Source organism: Thunnus maccoyii, chromosome 11 (assembly GCF_910596095.1).
Source record: "Thunnus maccoyii chromosome 11, fThuMac1.1, whole genome shotgun sequence".
Classification (NCBI taxonomy): Eukaryota; Metazoa; Chordata; class Actinopteri; order Scombriformes; family Scombridae; genus Thunnus; species Thunnus maccoyii.
The window spans coordinates 26,016,755-26,033,763 of NC_056543.1; the positions used below are offsets into that span (position 1 = coordinate 26,016,755).

Sequence of the window (17,009 nt, forward strand, 5' to 3'; positions counted from 1 at the left end):
GAAGGTGAATGAAAACACACTGAAACAAAAAAATGACCTCAAAGGCAAAATACTCACAATAAAACTATAAAAGAGTGAAACATTTGAACACTGATCAGGATTTCTCTTTTATGTGTGGCCACATTTTTTTTCAAGAGAGAGATTTTGTTCAGTTATTATGACGCAAATTTAATCCCATATAATTGCCTGGTTGTCACAAGGCCACGTGGTTAAACTTCACCGTGTCACTTTCTGTTGTGAGTTGGTGACTGCGGTGTACGGACACCAACGTGGTTTCATTACTAACATTAGTAAAGACATGAAAGGAGACTTTCGCTGTAATGGGGGATTCAAACTAGCAAACCCAGCCAGAAACCAGCCTCTGTTACATCACCCAGGATCTGTGTGTGTGTGTGTGTGTGTGTGTGTTGCCCTCTAGGCTGAAGCCCAAAACAGCAAAACAACCTGACATGCAGTCTCTAGAGTTTTTTCCGATCTATCCACCCTGAGGTTAACGCTACACACACTACACACACACCCTCACACACACACACATACACACACACACACACACACACACACAGCAAACTGCATGTGCCTCCCTGTAAACTCCCTTTTTTCTTTCCCCTCTCCTCCTTTTTCAATATTTCCTCTCACATTTAGACCTGTTCTTTTCATTTTCTACACATACTCAGTACTGGAGATGTCCCCTCCCTGCTTCCAAAAAGTGAAAACTTTGAAAGACTGATATTAGCAAAAAAGAAAGCCAGCTGTGCGACTGAGAGATGTGTTTATGGTTGTGTACGCAAAGCGAGAGGGAGGGAGGGAGAGGGGTTTTAACAGGAAGTGACTTGTAGATATAAACGGCTTGCACTCCTCTCTCTCAGTCTCTCTCTCTCTCTCTCTCTCTTCTGTCCTTGCCACAGTCACTCTGGCAGTCCCTCAACTTTAAACTAGTTTGTGTTTTCAGTTATTCAAAATCCTCTTTACGCTTCGGTTTTTTAAGCACTGGAAACCTTGCAGTGTGGAATGAAGGTCGTTTTATAAAATCCCACATAATTCGCATTAACTCTAATAACAGACATGAACATTCTCTCACACGTATTAAGCGAGTGTCTCTCTCTCATTCTATCACTCATCCTTATTTCCCACATACACACTCCCAGTAATACAGATGGCCTGTTTGCCATCTGGTAAAGCTGTTTAAGTCCACCTAAAATTAAATCGTTTAAAAATGTTTACTTTTATTGTTCCACCACAACCCTCAGGCCTGCTTTTGAAATTAAATACCCTTTACTCCTCTGAGAGACAAAAAAAACAGTACTGAAAAGGGTGAAATTTATGTTATTTTCTAGGTTTCATAACCTTTTATCTGTGCACATTGAACACCTTAGAAACCAAGCTGCAGAGGTTAACATTGGTCAGTTCAGATGCTTAGTGGTGTGGTCTCTATTCTTCAAAAGCACTGCAAACAAACACCTTTCAATCACACACGTACAAAGAGAAGTTCTGATGTAACACATCTCCAAGTGTGTTTTTTTCCTTCCTTTCAAAAAAAAAAACCAAAACATTTTTTATGGCAAAAAAGGGGTGACCCTGTTGAGTTTCATTATAAACAGATAAAAGTTATGTTTGCATTGACTGTTACTCACAAACTCCTGTATCCTTGAGGTCTAACAAATGTGTTGAATGCTTTTTCTTCCCAATAGAACATTTGCAAAGCAGATTTTAAAAAATATTTGAAAATCCTGCATTGTTTACACCCATGTTTACTAGCTTACAGTCTTCTTCTTCACTGCCTTTGCTGGAGCATTTGCTGCATTTCTTGACAAATCTTTGCTCCAGTGCTCCGTGCTAACACTAATATTCACACCACCAACTGCCAACTGCATGTTGGCGGGCGTTATTAGCTCAGAAGTGAGAAAATGAGAAATGGTGCTCGAAATAGGCCTATTACAAATCCAATGTGTGGCTTTATTCGGAAATTGGTCAAATTTACACTAAGTCGAGGCACTCTGGTGGTCTAACGGTTAAGACACACACCACATAACCGCAACGTCCATTGTACATCCATGGTAACCTTGAAAAAAAATAATAATAATTACACAAAATTACTGGTATCATGAATTCTGTGTGCAGATCAGAGAAATCTGCCTCAAAGTTCAACACAGTTCTTTTTTCCTCATGTGAAGTCCAGCCAGAATCAATAAATAATGAGGTGATGATAAGCTTTCTTACAGCGCTTGATTTGTTCTTGAACATGAAAGCCAGCTGATATGTGTAATCAGTCAATCAAAGCGCACAAACGTTTCACACGTTGGGCTCTGTTTTCGTGCAGGTGCACAGCCAGCAGAGGCTGAAACACTTACATAATTTCCCATCAGGCGAACGCCAGTTGTTTTTGCACTTGTGCCTGTTTGGACATTTTCTTGGTTTTTAATGAACCTTAACTCTAATGATGAACGTGTATCATTTTGAAAACATTTCTGCTGGAGGATGCCCAAATCTTCAGCCGAATTACGACAAAACTCAAAATTGCAGCGATGCTTTCATGAAGTTGTTTCACCTCATTGTTCTGCAGCGAAAACACCATAAATCATCCAAGTGAGATGAACATCAAAGTATCATCTTGTTATCATCATCATCAAACAGGATGCTTGTGACCCAGTAAACCCATAAACATCTCAACGCAACAGCTCAGACAACAGTAAATGCATCATCTGTCTGTGTTTTAACACACTCCGACATACCCATTAATATAATGGCAATATGACAAAATGAAAGGCCTCTGTTTTCCCTTATAAGGACCTAACATGACTCTAGCATGACTCCGTCTGCAGTCTTTTTCTGTATCTGTTATTGTAAAGGCTTTTTGGCATTCAAACTAACAACAGTTCTCTCTTACCTATTCTGCAATCTGTTATGGCTCTATTCAAACTTCCACATCCCTATTTTACTGATGAATATTCGTTATTATTTATTATATTTATATATTTATAATATTTCATCATATTAGCATCTTTCCTTCAAATATTATTTTGATTACAATTACATTTTGTGTGCTCAGAAATACGTTAAAATCACAATCACAAGGTAGTTGGTTGCTGGCAGGCACAGAGTAAAGTCACACAGTTTTTCTGACTGTGTTACATTATTTTGTAGAAGGGGAAGTTGATTTATAAACCCTTTCTTGCTTTGAGCCAGGGGCAGGATAAGAAATGTGTCATCTCAAGGTTTACACTCTTTACCAAGTTTAGGATGCTACAAGAAGAAGTTACAGAAGTGATACTGAGTCTAAAGCAGCCAGATCGCCTTGATGGCAGCTTGGACGGAAAAATGACTCAAACATGACACTGACATGAGAAATTGCCAACACATTTATGTAATGACGTTCTCCTCTGAAAGGGTCTTACTTTGTGTGCTGCTGACACTAAAGGGGAGGCAGCAGGCAAACATTACATCTGCCGCGATCCGATACACAGCTCTAAATGAATGCTGCCCTTGTAAAGCTCCCTGTGTTGTAATGTGGTTGAGACAGAGTTCAAAGGTGTCAATGTGTTGAGGCGGCGTTTTTCTGCTCTTTTTGTCCTGGATTGTTATGTAGCGAAGAGTTTAATTTTGTATCATTTTACTTGTCTTTCGTTTGTGGAGCTATTCAAGGACAAGTGACTAACATGTTGAAAAATGGTAAAAAAAAAAACAAAAAAAAACCAACAAGTGTGTGTGTGTTTGTGCAGAGCAACACATGCTTTGACTCTCATGCTCTCACACCCACAAACTCCTGACCAGCAGCTGTGATGAGGTGGTGTGTGTTCCCGGAGAGATGTGGCACCAGTAGCAGAATGATACTGGGAGACAGAAGGTCCTCAGTGACCCTACTTGCTTTGCATGCACACACACACACACAAACGCACACACACGCGCACACACACACACACACACAAAATCACAGGGGATACATTGTCATTACTCTTGATCGGTTTCCAGGGGCACGTTGTAAACAAATCATTGTTCACTTCTCCGCACAGCAGGAGGGGAACAGAAAATTAGAGCGAATGGACCACAGTGAGAATAATTATGCCAAGAAAGACAACAGAAAACAATTCAAGTGATGCTGAATGAAAATGTGAGGAAGGACTGAGATTGGAAAAGAGAGAGACACATGAAGACAGAATGAAGAGTTTCAGACAGGGAAAGGGAAGTGCAGACGGGAGAGGAGAAGGAGGGAGAGTGGGATAAGAAGCGCACATGGTACTTTGTCTGAGAAGGGACAAAAATAAACTCAGCTACTCATATCAAACATGAGCAGAGCTCCCACTGTGGCCTTGATATGAAATTCCATGACTTTTCCATGACTTTCCCTTATGGAATGGAGGCACATCTGTGCGCTTACATTTTGTCATTTATGGTTGTTTCTCAGCTCAGACAACTTATAAAGGGCCTGCTTTACAATACAACAAGAAAACCACTGACAGCTCCAAAATACTTTTTAGCCACAGTTATGTCCTGTCAGTTGATCCAGACTGAAATATCTCAACAACATTTAGATGGATTGCCATGTAATTTTGTATAGATATTCATTGTCCTCAAAGGATGAAGCATACTGACTTTGGTGATTCCCTGAACTTTCCTCTTGCAACAAATGGCATGTGTGAACATTTAATGAGAAAAGAACGAATAATGGAAAATACAGTACATACAACATACATACATTGCATGAAACAAGCCTCGGGTTTGTTTTTCTAGCACATGCGTGGTTGGGGCACCCATAGTGCAGACAGTCCACAGGCCTGCATGTTGATGTTCGTATAGGGGTCCACACAGACCCTCACGGACATTACGTCACACAGATCCATGCGCTATGCAGACACAGAAGCTATTAGCCATAAGTACAGCCTCTCATAGCCACTAATGTGGCAGTGGACTCTTAACTTGAAAACAGCCCTGTGTTAAAACACAGCAGGGAGCCATGTTGGTGGGGGCGTGTTGTTTCAGGTACCAGTGAGACAATGAAATGCAATCCAGGAAGTCAAGTTGGAGTTACAGATTTATGTATTTAAAGGCTCATTTGACGGTAAAACACCAAACAACGGTTAATAATACTCACAGGACAGGATTTTACAACTGCTTTCACTTTACAAAGTGAAAGCTGTATTCCAGGAATGTTCTTGGCCTTGTAAGGTGACATCACGACAGCAAAAGTCGCGCCTGATTAAATTTTTTGCCGGACGACCCTGCGTTCTTTTGCTGGAGCTCCGTAAGTTAGCACCCACGATGGACTGTGTTTTTTCACGCAAGGCTGAAGCGGGTCTGAACGCAGTCTTCGTCTTGTTACTATATTCCTATCAAGTGACTAATAACAAGGATTTAGATATCCCAAGATAACGTATTGATTCCCATTTCACTTCTCAAAAATCCATAATCCATATTCAACAAACAAAATGACCACTGGAAACCCTGCTGTAATACTAAGCACAGTCTGGCGGTCAAACTCTGAGACATTAAGGCTCTACACTGCAAACAAAAGCACAAGAGAGATGGTGAGAGACAGTGTCCTTCAGCACTGTAACAGCGAGCAGTCAGGCAACACACCAGCCTGTCAGGGAGACATCCAACCATGCCTTCCCCCGAGCCGCATCCTGGAAAACCTGCATGTGTGTGTTTGTGTATGTGTGTGTGTGTTTCATTCACTTGTGTGCATGCAGCTCGACTGTTAATCCCACACAACTCTCCCAGGCCTGACTGGCATGTCTACCACCACGCGCTGTGTTTGCCTTCTGGCCTGTTACACAGTAATGCTGTAAGCTAATTACTGATGGTTTGCTGGAGAAAATTGATATAACAGCCTGAGCCTAATGTGTTTAACTTGATTGAGATTAACGTCCCTTTAACTCACTCTTAATATGTGATAAAGCAGCGCTCTGGCAGCCGTTCCAGCTCATCCTTACGGGGGATGACTATGGGCTGAATAACAATGCATGAATAAGTGAAGATGAGCTTGAGTGATGAGGGAGGGACAGTCAATTTAGTTAGATTTTTAATTTAGTTATGGGGTAATTCTGGGTGAAATGTTATTGCATTAAAATGGAAAGACTGTCTAAGGCCTCTTTTTGCAGGTTGCAAAACATGAGGAGCACCGCACTGCCTTTTTTGTTGAAGCCTACAGTTAAAAAAAGAGCCATTTTCTGTTCAGATCATGGTAACTACAGCTGGTGAGGTCATATAGCTCCAGGTATCCAGCAACAGCCACCACTAGTTTGTCCTCCGTGATTGTTATCTCCACTTGTTGTTGTCACCACCATGAAAAGCTCACCGCTCTACTCATCCGATTGGACGATAGGAAAAAACGCAAATGACATGAGGCACTTTTCCACTCTGAGTTGAAGTTTTTTTCAACTCAAGGCGTTCAGGGTGCTTTTTGCGAAAACACGAGGGACTCAGCGATGTAAAAGCAGAGAGCAAAAAGCTTTACTCTCATCGAAAACAATTACAAAAAACCGCCCCAGGCTGCTAAAAAAGTGCTCTGACTGATCAGGGCCCTTAGTCTTTCTGTCTCGCTGTCAAACACACTCATATGAATACAACAGCATCTACACCACTCTATTAGAACGACCATCTGGGTTTCACAGCTTCATTTGTAATTAGCTACAGAGGAAATGAAAGTTTGAACAGAAACATATGATAAGACGGTCCTTGCATTTCAATGTGCACCATTCTGCTTTACCCCAGACTTACTCAACTCCTCCATGTAGTCCTACATCCTTAAGGAGTCACAGAGGGCTTTAAGCACGTAATTATTTTCTTATTAAAGTAGAGAAGTGGGAAGAGTTATTTCTGGCATCAAGGGTCAAGAGGTGACTTGTTGTTGGAGCACCTCTAGGGCTTGAATGGATTTGAAGCTCTCACGGATGAATCATCCGTGTAAAAAAAAAAAAAAAAAAGAGCAACTGCATTTGAAAAAATCCAATAGTCAAAAGATACAATGAAGCCAATCACAACTGTCAAGGAGCGTGGTGGTAAGAAACACCCAATCACTACGCTTAAAAGACGTGTTAATATATTCAGCAGTGCAAATCAGGTCAGATCCGGCGTCAGTTTTGAATGAATTTAGTAACCATGTTGCAGGGTTTTGTTCCTGCATCAACAAAGCTTTAGCTACAACTCACATTCTCCCCTCTGACTGGCTTCTTCCCCGCAGCAGTTGCCACTCTGCTCCATGGGTACTGGAGTGTTTATTCACCATATCAAACTGACAGAAAAAGCATCAACTCTCCGAAACCAGAGGTGACATATTTATATTTTATCAACACGACATAACTCGACAGTATTGTTAAAACATCCAGGAGACTCCTGTGTTCAGGAAAAATGTCCCGTGAAAACCATGTATCTCCAAAACATCAATTTTCCATGAGCAAAGAAAAACAGCCTTTTTTTTTTTCAGATAATCCAACTGGGTTTTTTTAATGATTTATTTAGCCTCAAAAGGAGTAGAAACGCTTGATCCTTCAATCCCACTGAAATATTAAAAATCACCAACTTTGGACATGCATGGTTTTCATTGGATAGTGACGTTGAAAAAAAAAACTCTCAAATGCTCATTTACAGTCAGGGAAAACACATCTGGAACCAGCAGTTTCATCCACTTCACACAGTTGAGCCAACGGGTACTTTCCACATTCACACACTGCTTTAAACATGATGGGAACACACTGACAATGACACATCTTCTAGTGTGTGTATGTCTAGCTCTGTATATGCATGCGCGTGCTGACACAGGATCTCGAGTGCATTGATTTATGAACTTTAGCTATTTGACCACATCATCGATAAATGTTGAAACTGTTCCACATCCAATTTCGTAAGTGCCTCACGAGGCAAACATTGTTCAAACCCACAGAAACAGCATTTCCAAAGATACAGAATATGTCAGGAGCAATTTGGGGGAAATGTATTTAAAATTGTGCACCAGACATCCAGAATATCTCCACTTGATTGAATGATGCAGCAATAAAAAACATGAAAATCTTGGGTTTGAATACTTCATGGGGTGTAAACATCATATAGCTTCACTGTGAAACTGGAACAAGCTGATACAGAATATATATGATACTGTTAGGATGACCATGAATGTCTGAAACATGATGATACAGAACAGAATAAGATGATTTTAACAACTTCAAAGTTACTTCGGGTGAAACAAAAAAGGGAAAACTAAATGTTAAATGGCACAAACCAGAACAAGCACGAGTCTGCTGCATCTGCGGCTGATGATGATGATGATGATGAGGAGAATTATCTAAACCATTAGCTACATACAGGCTCTTTAGCTGAACATGCAATTACTGCATCCATGTAACAGTTTTGAGCTCGCGGACTGAACAAGCACTGCCTTAATTGCCTGCATGTGTGTGTGTTTTGATGAAGGAGAGCTGAACAAACAGGGGTGTGTGCGTGCATGTCTATAGAAGGTAACATGGTATGTGTGGGCATCTCAGACACACATGTGAGTATGTGTTGTGGTAGTAATGCGAAGCCAGCCTCGCCCTTTCCCTCCGTTTCAACTGCTCTCCTCAATAGATTTCCCTTAAAGGGGAACTCCACTGATTTTACACATCAAAGTCTGTTTACAGGTCTTGGGGAGTGTAATTGCATATGTGGAAAATTAAAAAAAAGTTGTATAAAGTCAGATAAATTGTCTAAATCCTTGCTCCTCCTCATCCTCCCATCCAGTATACATCAACTTACTTTAATACCTGAGACTGAGAAAGACTTTTGTTGACAGTTAAGTGATATTCTAACACCTTTCAGTGGATAATGAAAGGTTCAATGACAGGCCCTTGCTGTCACAGCTGACCGTGCCTGTCACTGACATCACTCCTGTCATCTGCCCATCCTTTCATCTCCTTCCTCCCCCAGCAGCAGTCAAAGAACGCTCTGTTCAGCTGGATCTTCCAGATGGGGCTCGCTGGGGCTCATATGCAAGGACGGCCCATAAACTGTAAGCACAAGAGCCTGGCCAGAATCATCACCCCCCCACCCCTCCACCTCCACCCCACCCATCCATGACTGACCGACCGCTGACATGAAATATGGAGCTTGAAATCCTCCTCGTGCCTTATTTTTGTTCGGGGCTAAATGATCTCACACAGACAGGTGATGCATCACCTCAGGCTTCTATTGAGTGGACATGTTAGACATGAAAGATGATGATGCCCAAACATGATCCTCACCTCTCCGCCCCCGCTCTTTCGTGAGGTCCGGTGACCTGCAACCTGAGCACAGGTGAGGGTGGAAAAGCATGATGTCACCATGACATTGGTGGGTTCATAGGTGAGGGGTCACATTGGCCTATAAACCAATGATAATGAACTTCCCCTACAGTGTGTGTGTGCTTCTCTGCAGTAGACTCACCGTAGTACTCCTTTCTTTCCATGGTATTTAATCCTCAAAAACTATATTACAAGGTAAGTAAGGCGCATTCTTATGAAGGTAAACTAATCCTTAAGAAGCTTTTGATTGCTACGAATTTCAGTGTAACACAGAGGCAATGACTCAGAAGTCAAATGTTGTTTTCACCTTCAGCAGCTATCCTATCATCTGAGAATGTGGTATGGCTACTTTGAAAGCCAGTTTAAAAGGTCAAAGACGGAGATTGTGGAAGTTGAAACGTTTGACGCGCCAGTAGACGTGTGCCACAAGATCCTCTCCGCCTGTCATGTGCGCATCAAAACCCGTCTAGCCCCTGAGGACGCAGGAGAGGTTGTAGACTGGCTTTGAAAATGAAACCTGTTACTTTTCAGTGCAGACAAGTGGACATTTCTAGATATATCTCAATTTGTTTATTCCAGTGCTCATTTCTTCAAGACATTTTTTCACTTGTTGAAGCATTTTATTCCATTACCAGGCATATTATGTCTTTTGCACTTGGTCTCACAGCTCCTTGTGTATGATTTTACACAATTACTTATTGAACAAATAATAGGTCCAATGTTTTGCTATTTTCACTACATGCTTCCCTTAGTGGAAGAATTCACAGGTCAAATGAGGCCAGAACATCCGGTCAAAACATCACAGTGATCACAATCATTTACCTTAATGATGCTGCTCCGGCGAGGTGCTGCTTTCACCGACTCCAGGAGGATGGTGTCGGTGTCCTGGCCGCCGCCACCGCCGCCGGGGAGGATGACACCGCTCCGCCGGCCGCGGGACGCTCTCGGCGGGATGAAGTCCGGCGCTCCGTCGCTGCACAGCCCGTCTCCAAATCCATCACGCTCAGACATGTCGATGAGAAAGATCAAGGGTCGATTTTGAAACACAGGTGAAGGAAAATTAATCAACTCGTCGTATCTGACCCGAATAAAGTTTGACTTGGCTGTGCATGGATGCCATTTAAAAGGAGAAATGGATTCGCGCTTCAGCCGCTCAGCACTTCACCGGCGGTCTCTGGAGGAAAAACTAATCCCCCCAATTTCCTAAATTATGAACAAATGCTCAGAGTCAGTGAACCAAGCCGTGTTGACTTCAGGCTGTTTGTCTGAGCTGGTCTACACAGTCCATTCCCCGAGTCACTGAAACGCCTCACTGTGGAAATCAAAGCATCACACGCAGGTACAGCACAGACTTGGATAAAAAGCTGGACTGGTGTGCTCCCCGGAGACGCGCAACAAGTCTTCACCCTCCACAGTCTTGTTTTTCTTCGAGAGCTTCAAGACACAGTTTGTGCATCAAAAGAAAAACGTTTAAAGCCTCAGTGCATGACGAGAAATGATGAAAACGAGGTGGTGTTAGTAAGAAAAAGGTTAGAAAACAATCCAGCGTTGGCTACCAGGCTGACCGAAACCTACTCCTTTCTCCCCAAAACACATCGATGTCAAAGTGCAAAGAGGAGCGAACTTGCGCTGCAGTTGGCGTCAGCTGGAGAGAAGGAGCGCTCATCTGGCGCTGCGGGGCGCATAGCTCGTACTGAACACAGCCGCTGCGGTCGTCTTGCTTGTACTCAGGGCAACAACAGACGACTTTTGACGAGAATAGGGAACACAATTGACAGTCGCGCCACCCCTCCCTTCATCCCTTCACACAGCTCCTCCTACAGGCTGGCCCACATCATGAGTGACGCGCCGAGCGGCCAATGAGCTGCCGATTCGGAGATTTGGAAGCAGTCAGAGCTCCTGATTGGTGGAGAGGCGAGTCCCAGGGAGCGACACAGGCTCATTAGGACTTTTTAAGAACCACAAACCAGGCATTGAGGGCTGAGGGTGGTGAAGGGCAGATACACAACAGGTTTTTTTTCTGTTTTATCATTAGCCTAATTAGATGGTATGAGGCAAAATAGCCAAGCATAGCATAGGCCTGTGTGTAAAGGCCATATTTGAAATTAAAGTGACAAAACTCTCCACATTGTCTTGTTCACTGATGATACTTGAGAAAACACATACAACGATATCCAGGTGATTAGATAAACACAGCATTTTCTCCTTAAAAAACTAATCAATAAAACACTCTACTGTCAAAAGACTGGAACAAAGCAAATAAGGGAAAAATACATTTAGATGTGTAGAATTTTTTTAGTTACTTTAAAACCATATCTCATGAGTAAACAAACAAAACACCATACATGTTTTCCTGAATAAATTCAACACAGGAACTATTTTTTCTCCATTTTGTCACTTTAAGCAACTTTTATTTGCAATTCATTCAAAATGCAAAGATTTTGAGAGTTACCATAAGCATCAAACTTTTCAAACACATATCTGAAACATGTGGCCTTAAAGATATACCACAAAGTCAAAAGACTGTCTTTATATCCATAGGATCCATGTGAATTCAGATGTCTGAGGTGCACACCTGACCCCTGACCTGTAATTATTGTCCAGTTGGAGCTGGTTCACAGTGCAGGCCGACCAGTAAAGATTGGTAGGCTGTGTAGAGGTATAATAAAAGTGTGATATATTATTCATTGCTGTGGCAAAATTGCCATTTCTCTCTTGGGCCCCTTCCAGGGAGGTCAGAGATCAGGGTCAGGGAGACAGCAGCACCCCTGAAGCTGGTGGGGATTTAGTGTCTTGCTCAAGGACACATCAGCAGGATGGATTCTTACACACACATGTTGTTGTCTGGATAATGTACAGGCTTTCTAATACAGTGACTCCCAGTCAGGGACACTTGTACCTCAGGGAGTGCTTCCGTAGTTTCCAGCTTAACTAAATTTAAAAATATAGAAATTATATTTTAGTTAAACATATCCAGCAATAACCAGCTACAATGGTGATTTATTAGTTTATCTACAAAGGACATGCCTCAGAGTCAAGTGTAACAACCAACAGTCCTTGCTGCAATTGGGGGTCATTGTCTAGATGGTAACCCTGGATTTGTAAAAGATCTCACAAGAGGGATCATTTTAACCCAAACCATGATCTGTTCCTAACCCTAACCAAGTGTTTTTTGTGCCTAAACCTAACCAAACCTCAACCACAGCACTTTCACATCATAAAACATCATTATTTTGTACAGTGACAAACAGCACGCACAAGGAAGGAACAAAATATTCAAATCTCACAAGCGTTTTGCAAATCTAGGGTTATCAACTGAGAGTTTAAAAAAACAAGTTAGCGCATGAGCAGTGAAATAAAAAAGCTAAAAAGAAGCTAAAGATAATAAGAAAATTGTAGAAATGTCCACTTTTAGTCATAGGAACGCCAACATAATCAAACCTACTGAAAAAAAAAAGAAAAACAAGATTAAGCCTAAACGTTGTCAATGTTTTAAGAAAACCAAGAGTCTACAGCCATGCTAGAAGCTTTGTGAGACTGTACTTTAGCCCAGCAGTGGTTTGAGCTATATGCTAACATTAACATGCAAACATGATAAAGTTTATCATCTTAGTTTCGCTTGTTAGCATGCTAATGTTTGCTAATTAGCACTAAACACAAAGCACAGCTGAGGCTGAATATCATTTGTTTTGAAGGCATTTGGTCTTGACAAATTAAAATTTTGACCTAGATGAAAAATTAAGTAATAACCAAAGTTATTACAATTCATCCTAATGGTAAAGAATGTTGAGATATTTCACTGAGAACCACAAATGTCAACCTCATGGTGGTGCTAGCAGAAATGTCAGAAGATCACTGAAGTCATTAGGATTCATCCCCTAGGGCATTGTTTCTCAACCGGGGGTCCACAGACCCCTAGGGGTACATAGTGTATAGGCAAGGGGTCCATGAAATATTAAATACATATATGTTTTAAAAACACCCTACGGCCTATATAGACATACCATATTTCCTCTAACAGTGAGTAGGGCCTTTATTTACCTTGACTACAGAAGGTACCAGGCCTTATTAGAGACAGGCCTTCACTTCTAATTCCCTCTGTTGGATAAGTATAATTGGTCATATTTTAGTAAGAAACCTTGTTCTGATCTGCAATCCCAACTCAACACTTCCTGCATCTGTTTCAAATTAAAAGCCCTTCGGCATTTCAGTGGACAAAAACCCTTCATTTCCTAACAAGGCGTTTATTGTGAAACATTTGCAGGGACATGTGGAAAACCCATTGACCTGCAAGGTTTGACATATGGCACATGAAATGTAGCTACAAACAAACAAACACACAAACACAAAGAAGAGGAAGAAGGCCTCGACAAGCTCCTGCCTCACTGATTAATACTGTATGTTTTAGTCTTGCCCATCTCTTCATAATTATTGATCCAATATCTTTGAAACACTACCAGGGGTACTTCAGGCGCCCTTTGACCCAGTTGTATTAATGGCACTCGGTGGGGTAATACTGGATACACTGGTCCTGCCAAAAATTAAAGCAGACCCTGTGGCCTTCTTGACCCTATTGGCTAGCAACTGACATTACTTTGTTGTTAGTCATCCTCTCCTCCATCCCATGAGGCTTGGATCAGAGATGGTCTTCATTTTAGTAAATTAGTAAAAGATTATATTCACACTGCGTGGGTCCATGGTTACATTTTTCAAAATATGGCAACCCCTCTTTGACCACATAGAGACATTGCAGTTCCAGAGGGTTCCTTTGTAAAGCTGGCTGTGGGTTGTTTTTTATTATTTTCCCTTTTAATCTTGCTCCTTTGATTACTCAATACTAATCTGTACTGCACTAACAGTGATTATTTTGCAATTTACCATGAAGACTGTTCTGTGCTTGTTAGTTTTGTAATTGCTGTTTTTCCATACACATAATGTTTATACACCATTATTTTTGTATGAATGTTGAAAAAAACATGTTGAAACAATTTGTGAAACTACGGTTTACAATGTGGGGAAACACCAATAAAAAGAGTTTGGAAAAAAACAAAAAGAAGAAGAACTGTTTTAGCAATATAGAGAAATGGCTAAAACTAAACAAACAACCGTCCTTTTCAGATTCAGATTCAGGTCCACAGGAGAAGAAAACCAAGACAGAGAGCAAAGAGGCAATATAAAGAAGATTACATCATGTTCATGTTGAGTGTGCATACATATGCTGTTTTATGCAGTTGTATTACAATAAAGCAACTTAGGTTTTCAATTAGCCTATTGTAATTTCTGTTTCTATCAAATTGTTTTGGGAGGGGGGGGGCTCAGGACCACTCAAAATATGCAGGGGGTCCAGTACCCAGTAGTAGTTGAGAACCAAATGTCAAGGCAATCCATCTAATAGTTGTAGAGATACAGTTTGTCAGTCTGGACCAAAGTGGTGGACTGACCAACATTGCCATCACAAATACTAAAAAGTTGAATTAATAAGTAACAGACAGTTTAAAACCAAAATTGAAATGAAGTGGTTGAGCTCATCTGACAGGGCTGTGGAGATAAGGTTGGTCACCACTGCTCTAATGCCCCATCATGCAAAACATCTGAGCACATACCGTGATGTAACATCACAGTCCTACAGAAAGACTGAACTTCTTCATACTTATTCCCCATTTGAAATAATAGACTTTTATGCTACAAGGCCAGGATGAAGGCAAGCACATGTCCAAAAATGCATAATGACCTGAATCCAGATGAACTTTGAGCACCCTATTCATACAGGAGAATTACTTTGAAGGTAGTTGAGACTCGGCTTTAGCTCACAGACTGCCCTGAATCCCCTGAATTATTTTCTGAAGGTGTTCCAGACTGAGCAGATATGAGTGTGTGTGTGTGTGTGTGTGTGTGTGTGTGTGTGTGTGTGTGTGTGTGTGTGTGTGTGTGCATGCGTGTGTGTGTGTGTGTGTGTGTGTGTGTGTGTGTGTGTGTGTGTGTGTGTGTGTGTGTGTATGTGTGTGTGTGTGTGTGTGTGTGTGTGTTGGACCTTGAGCCACACAGCTGTGGAATGTGGTCAGCTGGTGAGGCCTATTAGCGCATGAAGCTCACCAGTCGCACCTCAATGTTAGTATTTGTGGAACCAGCGTACATTCGCGAAATGAAAAAAATTGTTTGTCTTTTCTCATAATGATTGAAAAACCAAGAACAGAACAGTTTTTTACCACTTATGCATTACACAGATAGTATACAGTAGTTTGTCCAGTTCAAAGACGATTCAAAGACATGTATGTTAGGATTAATACTACTTTGGCATGGCCAGAAATAACTGGAGTTGGTCCCCAGGCGCTGCAGTGCAGCTGCCCGCTGCTCCTATTGTAAAGGATGGGTCAAATCCTGAGGCAGAGGATAAATTTCATTTCAATGTTTGAGCGCTGAGAAATGATAATAAAAAAATCTTAACATTAATTCATGATGGAGATTCATTCAGCCTCCCCAGTTCATTTCTTAAAGAATGTGAGATTTATTCCTTGTTTAATTGACATTTAAATGCCAGGTGACTTGGCCTTGCTGCGAAATGACAAAAGGTTTCGTGATGAGGTGACAGTTAAACAAAAGAGCTTGGACAAAAAAATTTGAATGGCGTTTTTATCTCTGGCTAAAAGTCAGCAAAGGGTGAAAAAGGAATGTGACTCAGTTTCCAAATGTCCCTCTGCTGAAACTCGTGCCTTCATGCTACGCTGCCACCATGGTGTGAGAAAGTCAGAGCAAAGGCCTTTTGGAGGTCCAATAGTGTGTGTGTGTTTGTGTGCAAATGTGTAAAATGTTCAGTGTGGTCAGTAGACAGGTGCATGCTGTTCTCAGTTGGGTTCGTCTGCTAGTCTCCTCAGGACCTTGAGAAAAAAAAGACCCTAATGCACAAGAACAGGTCATCCTATTCTGCAAACTCTTTCTCTGCTTCATGTAAACATTGTCTAAAGATACATTTATATCCTCCCTGCACTTCAGTTTACTTTTGTACTTTTATTGGACTATATTAAACACATTTAGGTTAGCTACTTTCCCTTTGTTTACTCTTCCATTACTCATGTTGACAGGTATAAAAACATTAAGTTGTAAAACAGGTTTCAGTAATCCACTACCTGGGTGGCCAATCAACTTTTATTCCTTTGTTTCACATACATTTGCACAAGTTAAGTGAACGATAAGCCAAGCAATCATTACATTGTTATGGTTATAAATCAGCATGCTAGTGATTGTCAACAATGTTAACACTTTTGTTTCTTCAGCGCAAATCCTTGTGTCGGTTTCATCTGAAGTTTGCAGCAAATGTCTCTCCAGATTGGGTTATTTTCCTCAGTGTTTACAGATGTCTTTACGCGGATCATCACACTCCCCCCACACACACAATATGGCTGTGTGTGTGTGTATATGCATGCATACCGTGTGTACTGCATGTGCCAGGTGTATGTAGGACTAGCTACTCTATGTGTCAACAGTATGGTCCATGGGGAATATTTGCATGTAAAAAAGAGGCGTTGTGCGCCGATCGTATACATATCCCAAAGTGTTTTGTAAATCTCCCTCCCTCTTGGGTCAAAGTGACAGCAGCATCTCACACCTGCACTCTAAAGCACTCCTTGTTCACTAGACTGGTCTTTTCAACAACACAAAGAATGAAACACAAATCCTTCATTGTTTTGTCCAGGGCTAATGATATTTCCTGTTGATTTTAAGGTTGTGATGACACCAAATTCTTACAGACATGTTGATATATCT

At 41.4% G+C, this 17,009-nt stretch overlaps 1 protein-coding gene across 1 annotated transcript in view; it reads right to left on the reverse strand.

Moving 5' to 3' along the window:
• Positions 1 to 11,211, reverse strand: part of plcl1 (phospholipase C like 1) — an 87,475-nt gene extending 76,264 nt beyond the window's left edge. The window contains exon 1 of the mRNA XM_042425709.1: positions 10,071 to 11,211. Coding sequence (XP_042281643.1) covers positions 10,071 to 10,259 — 189 coding nt within the window. The 5' untranslated portion in view covers positions 10,260 to 11,211. The remainder of the gene's footprint in view (positions 1 to 10,070) is intronic.
• Positions 11,212 to 17,009: the final 5,798 nt, after the last annotated feature.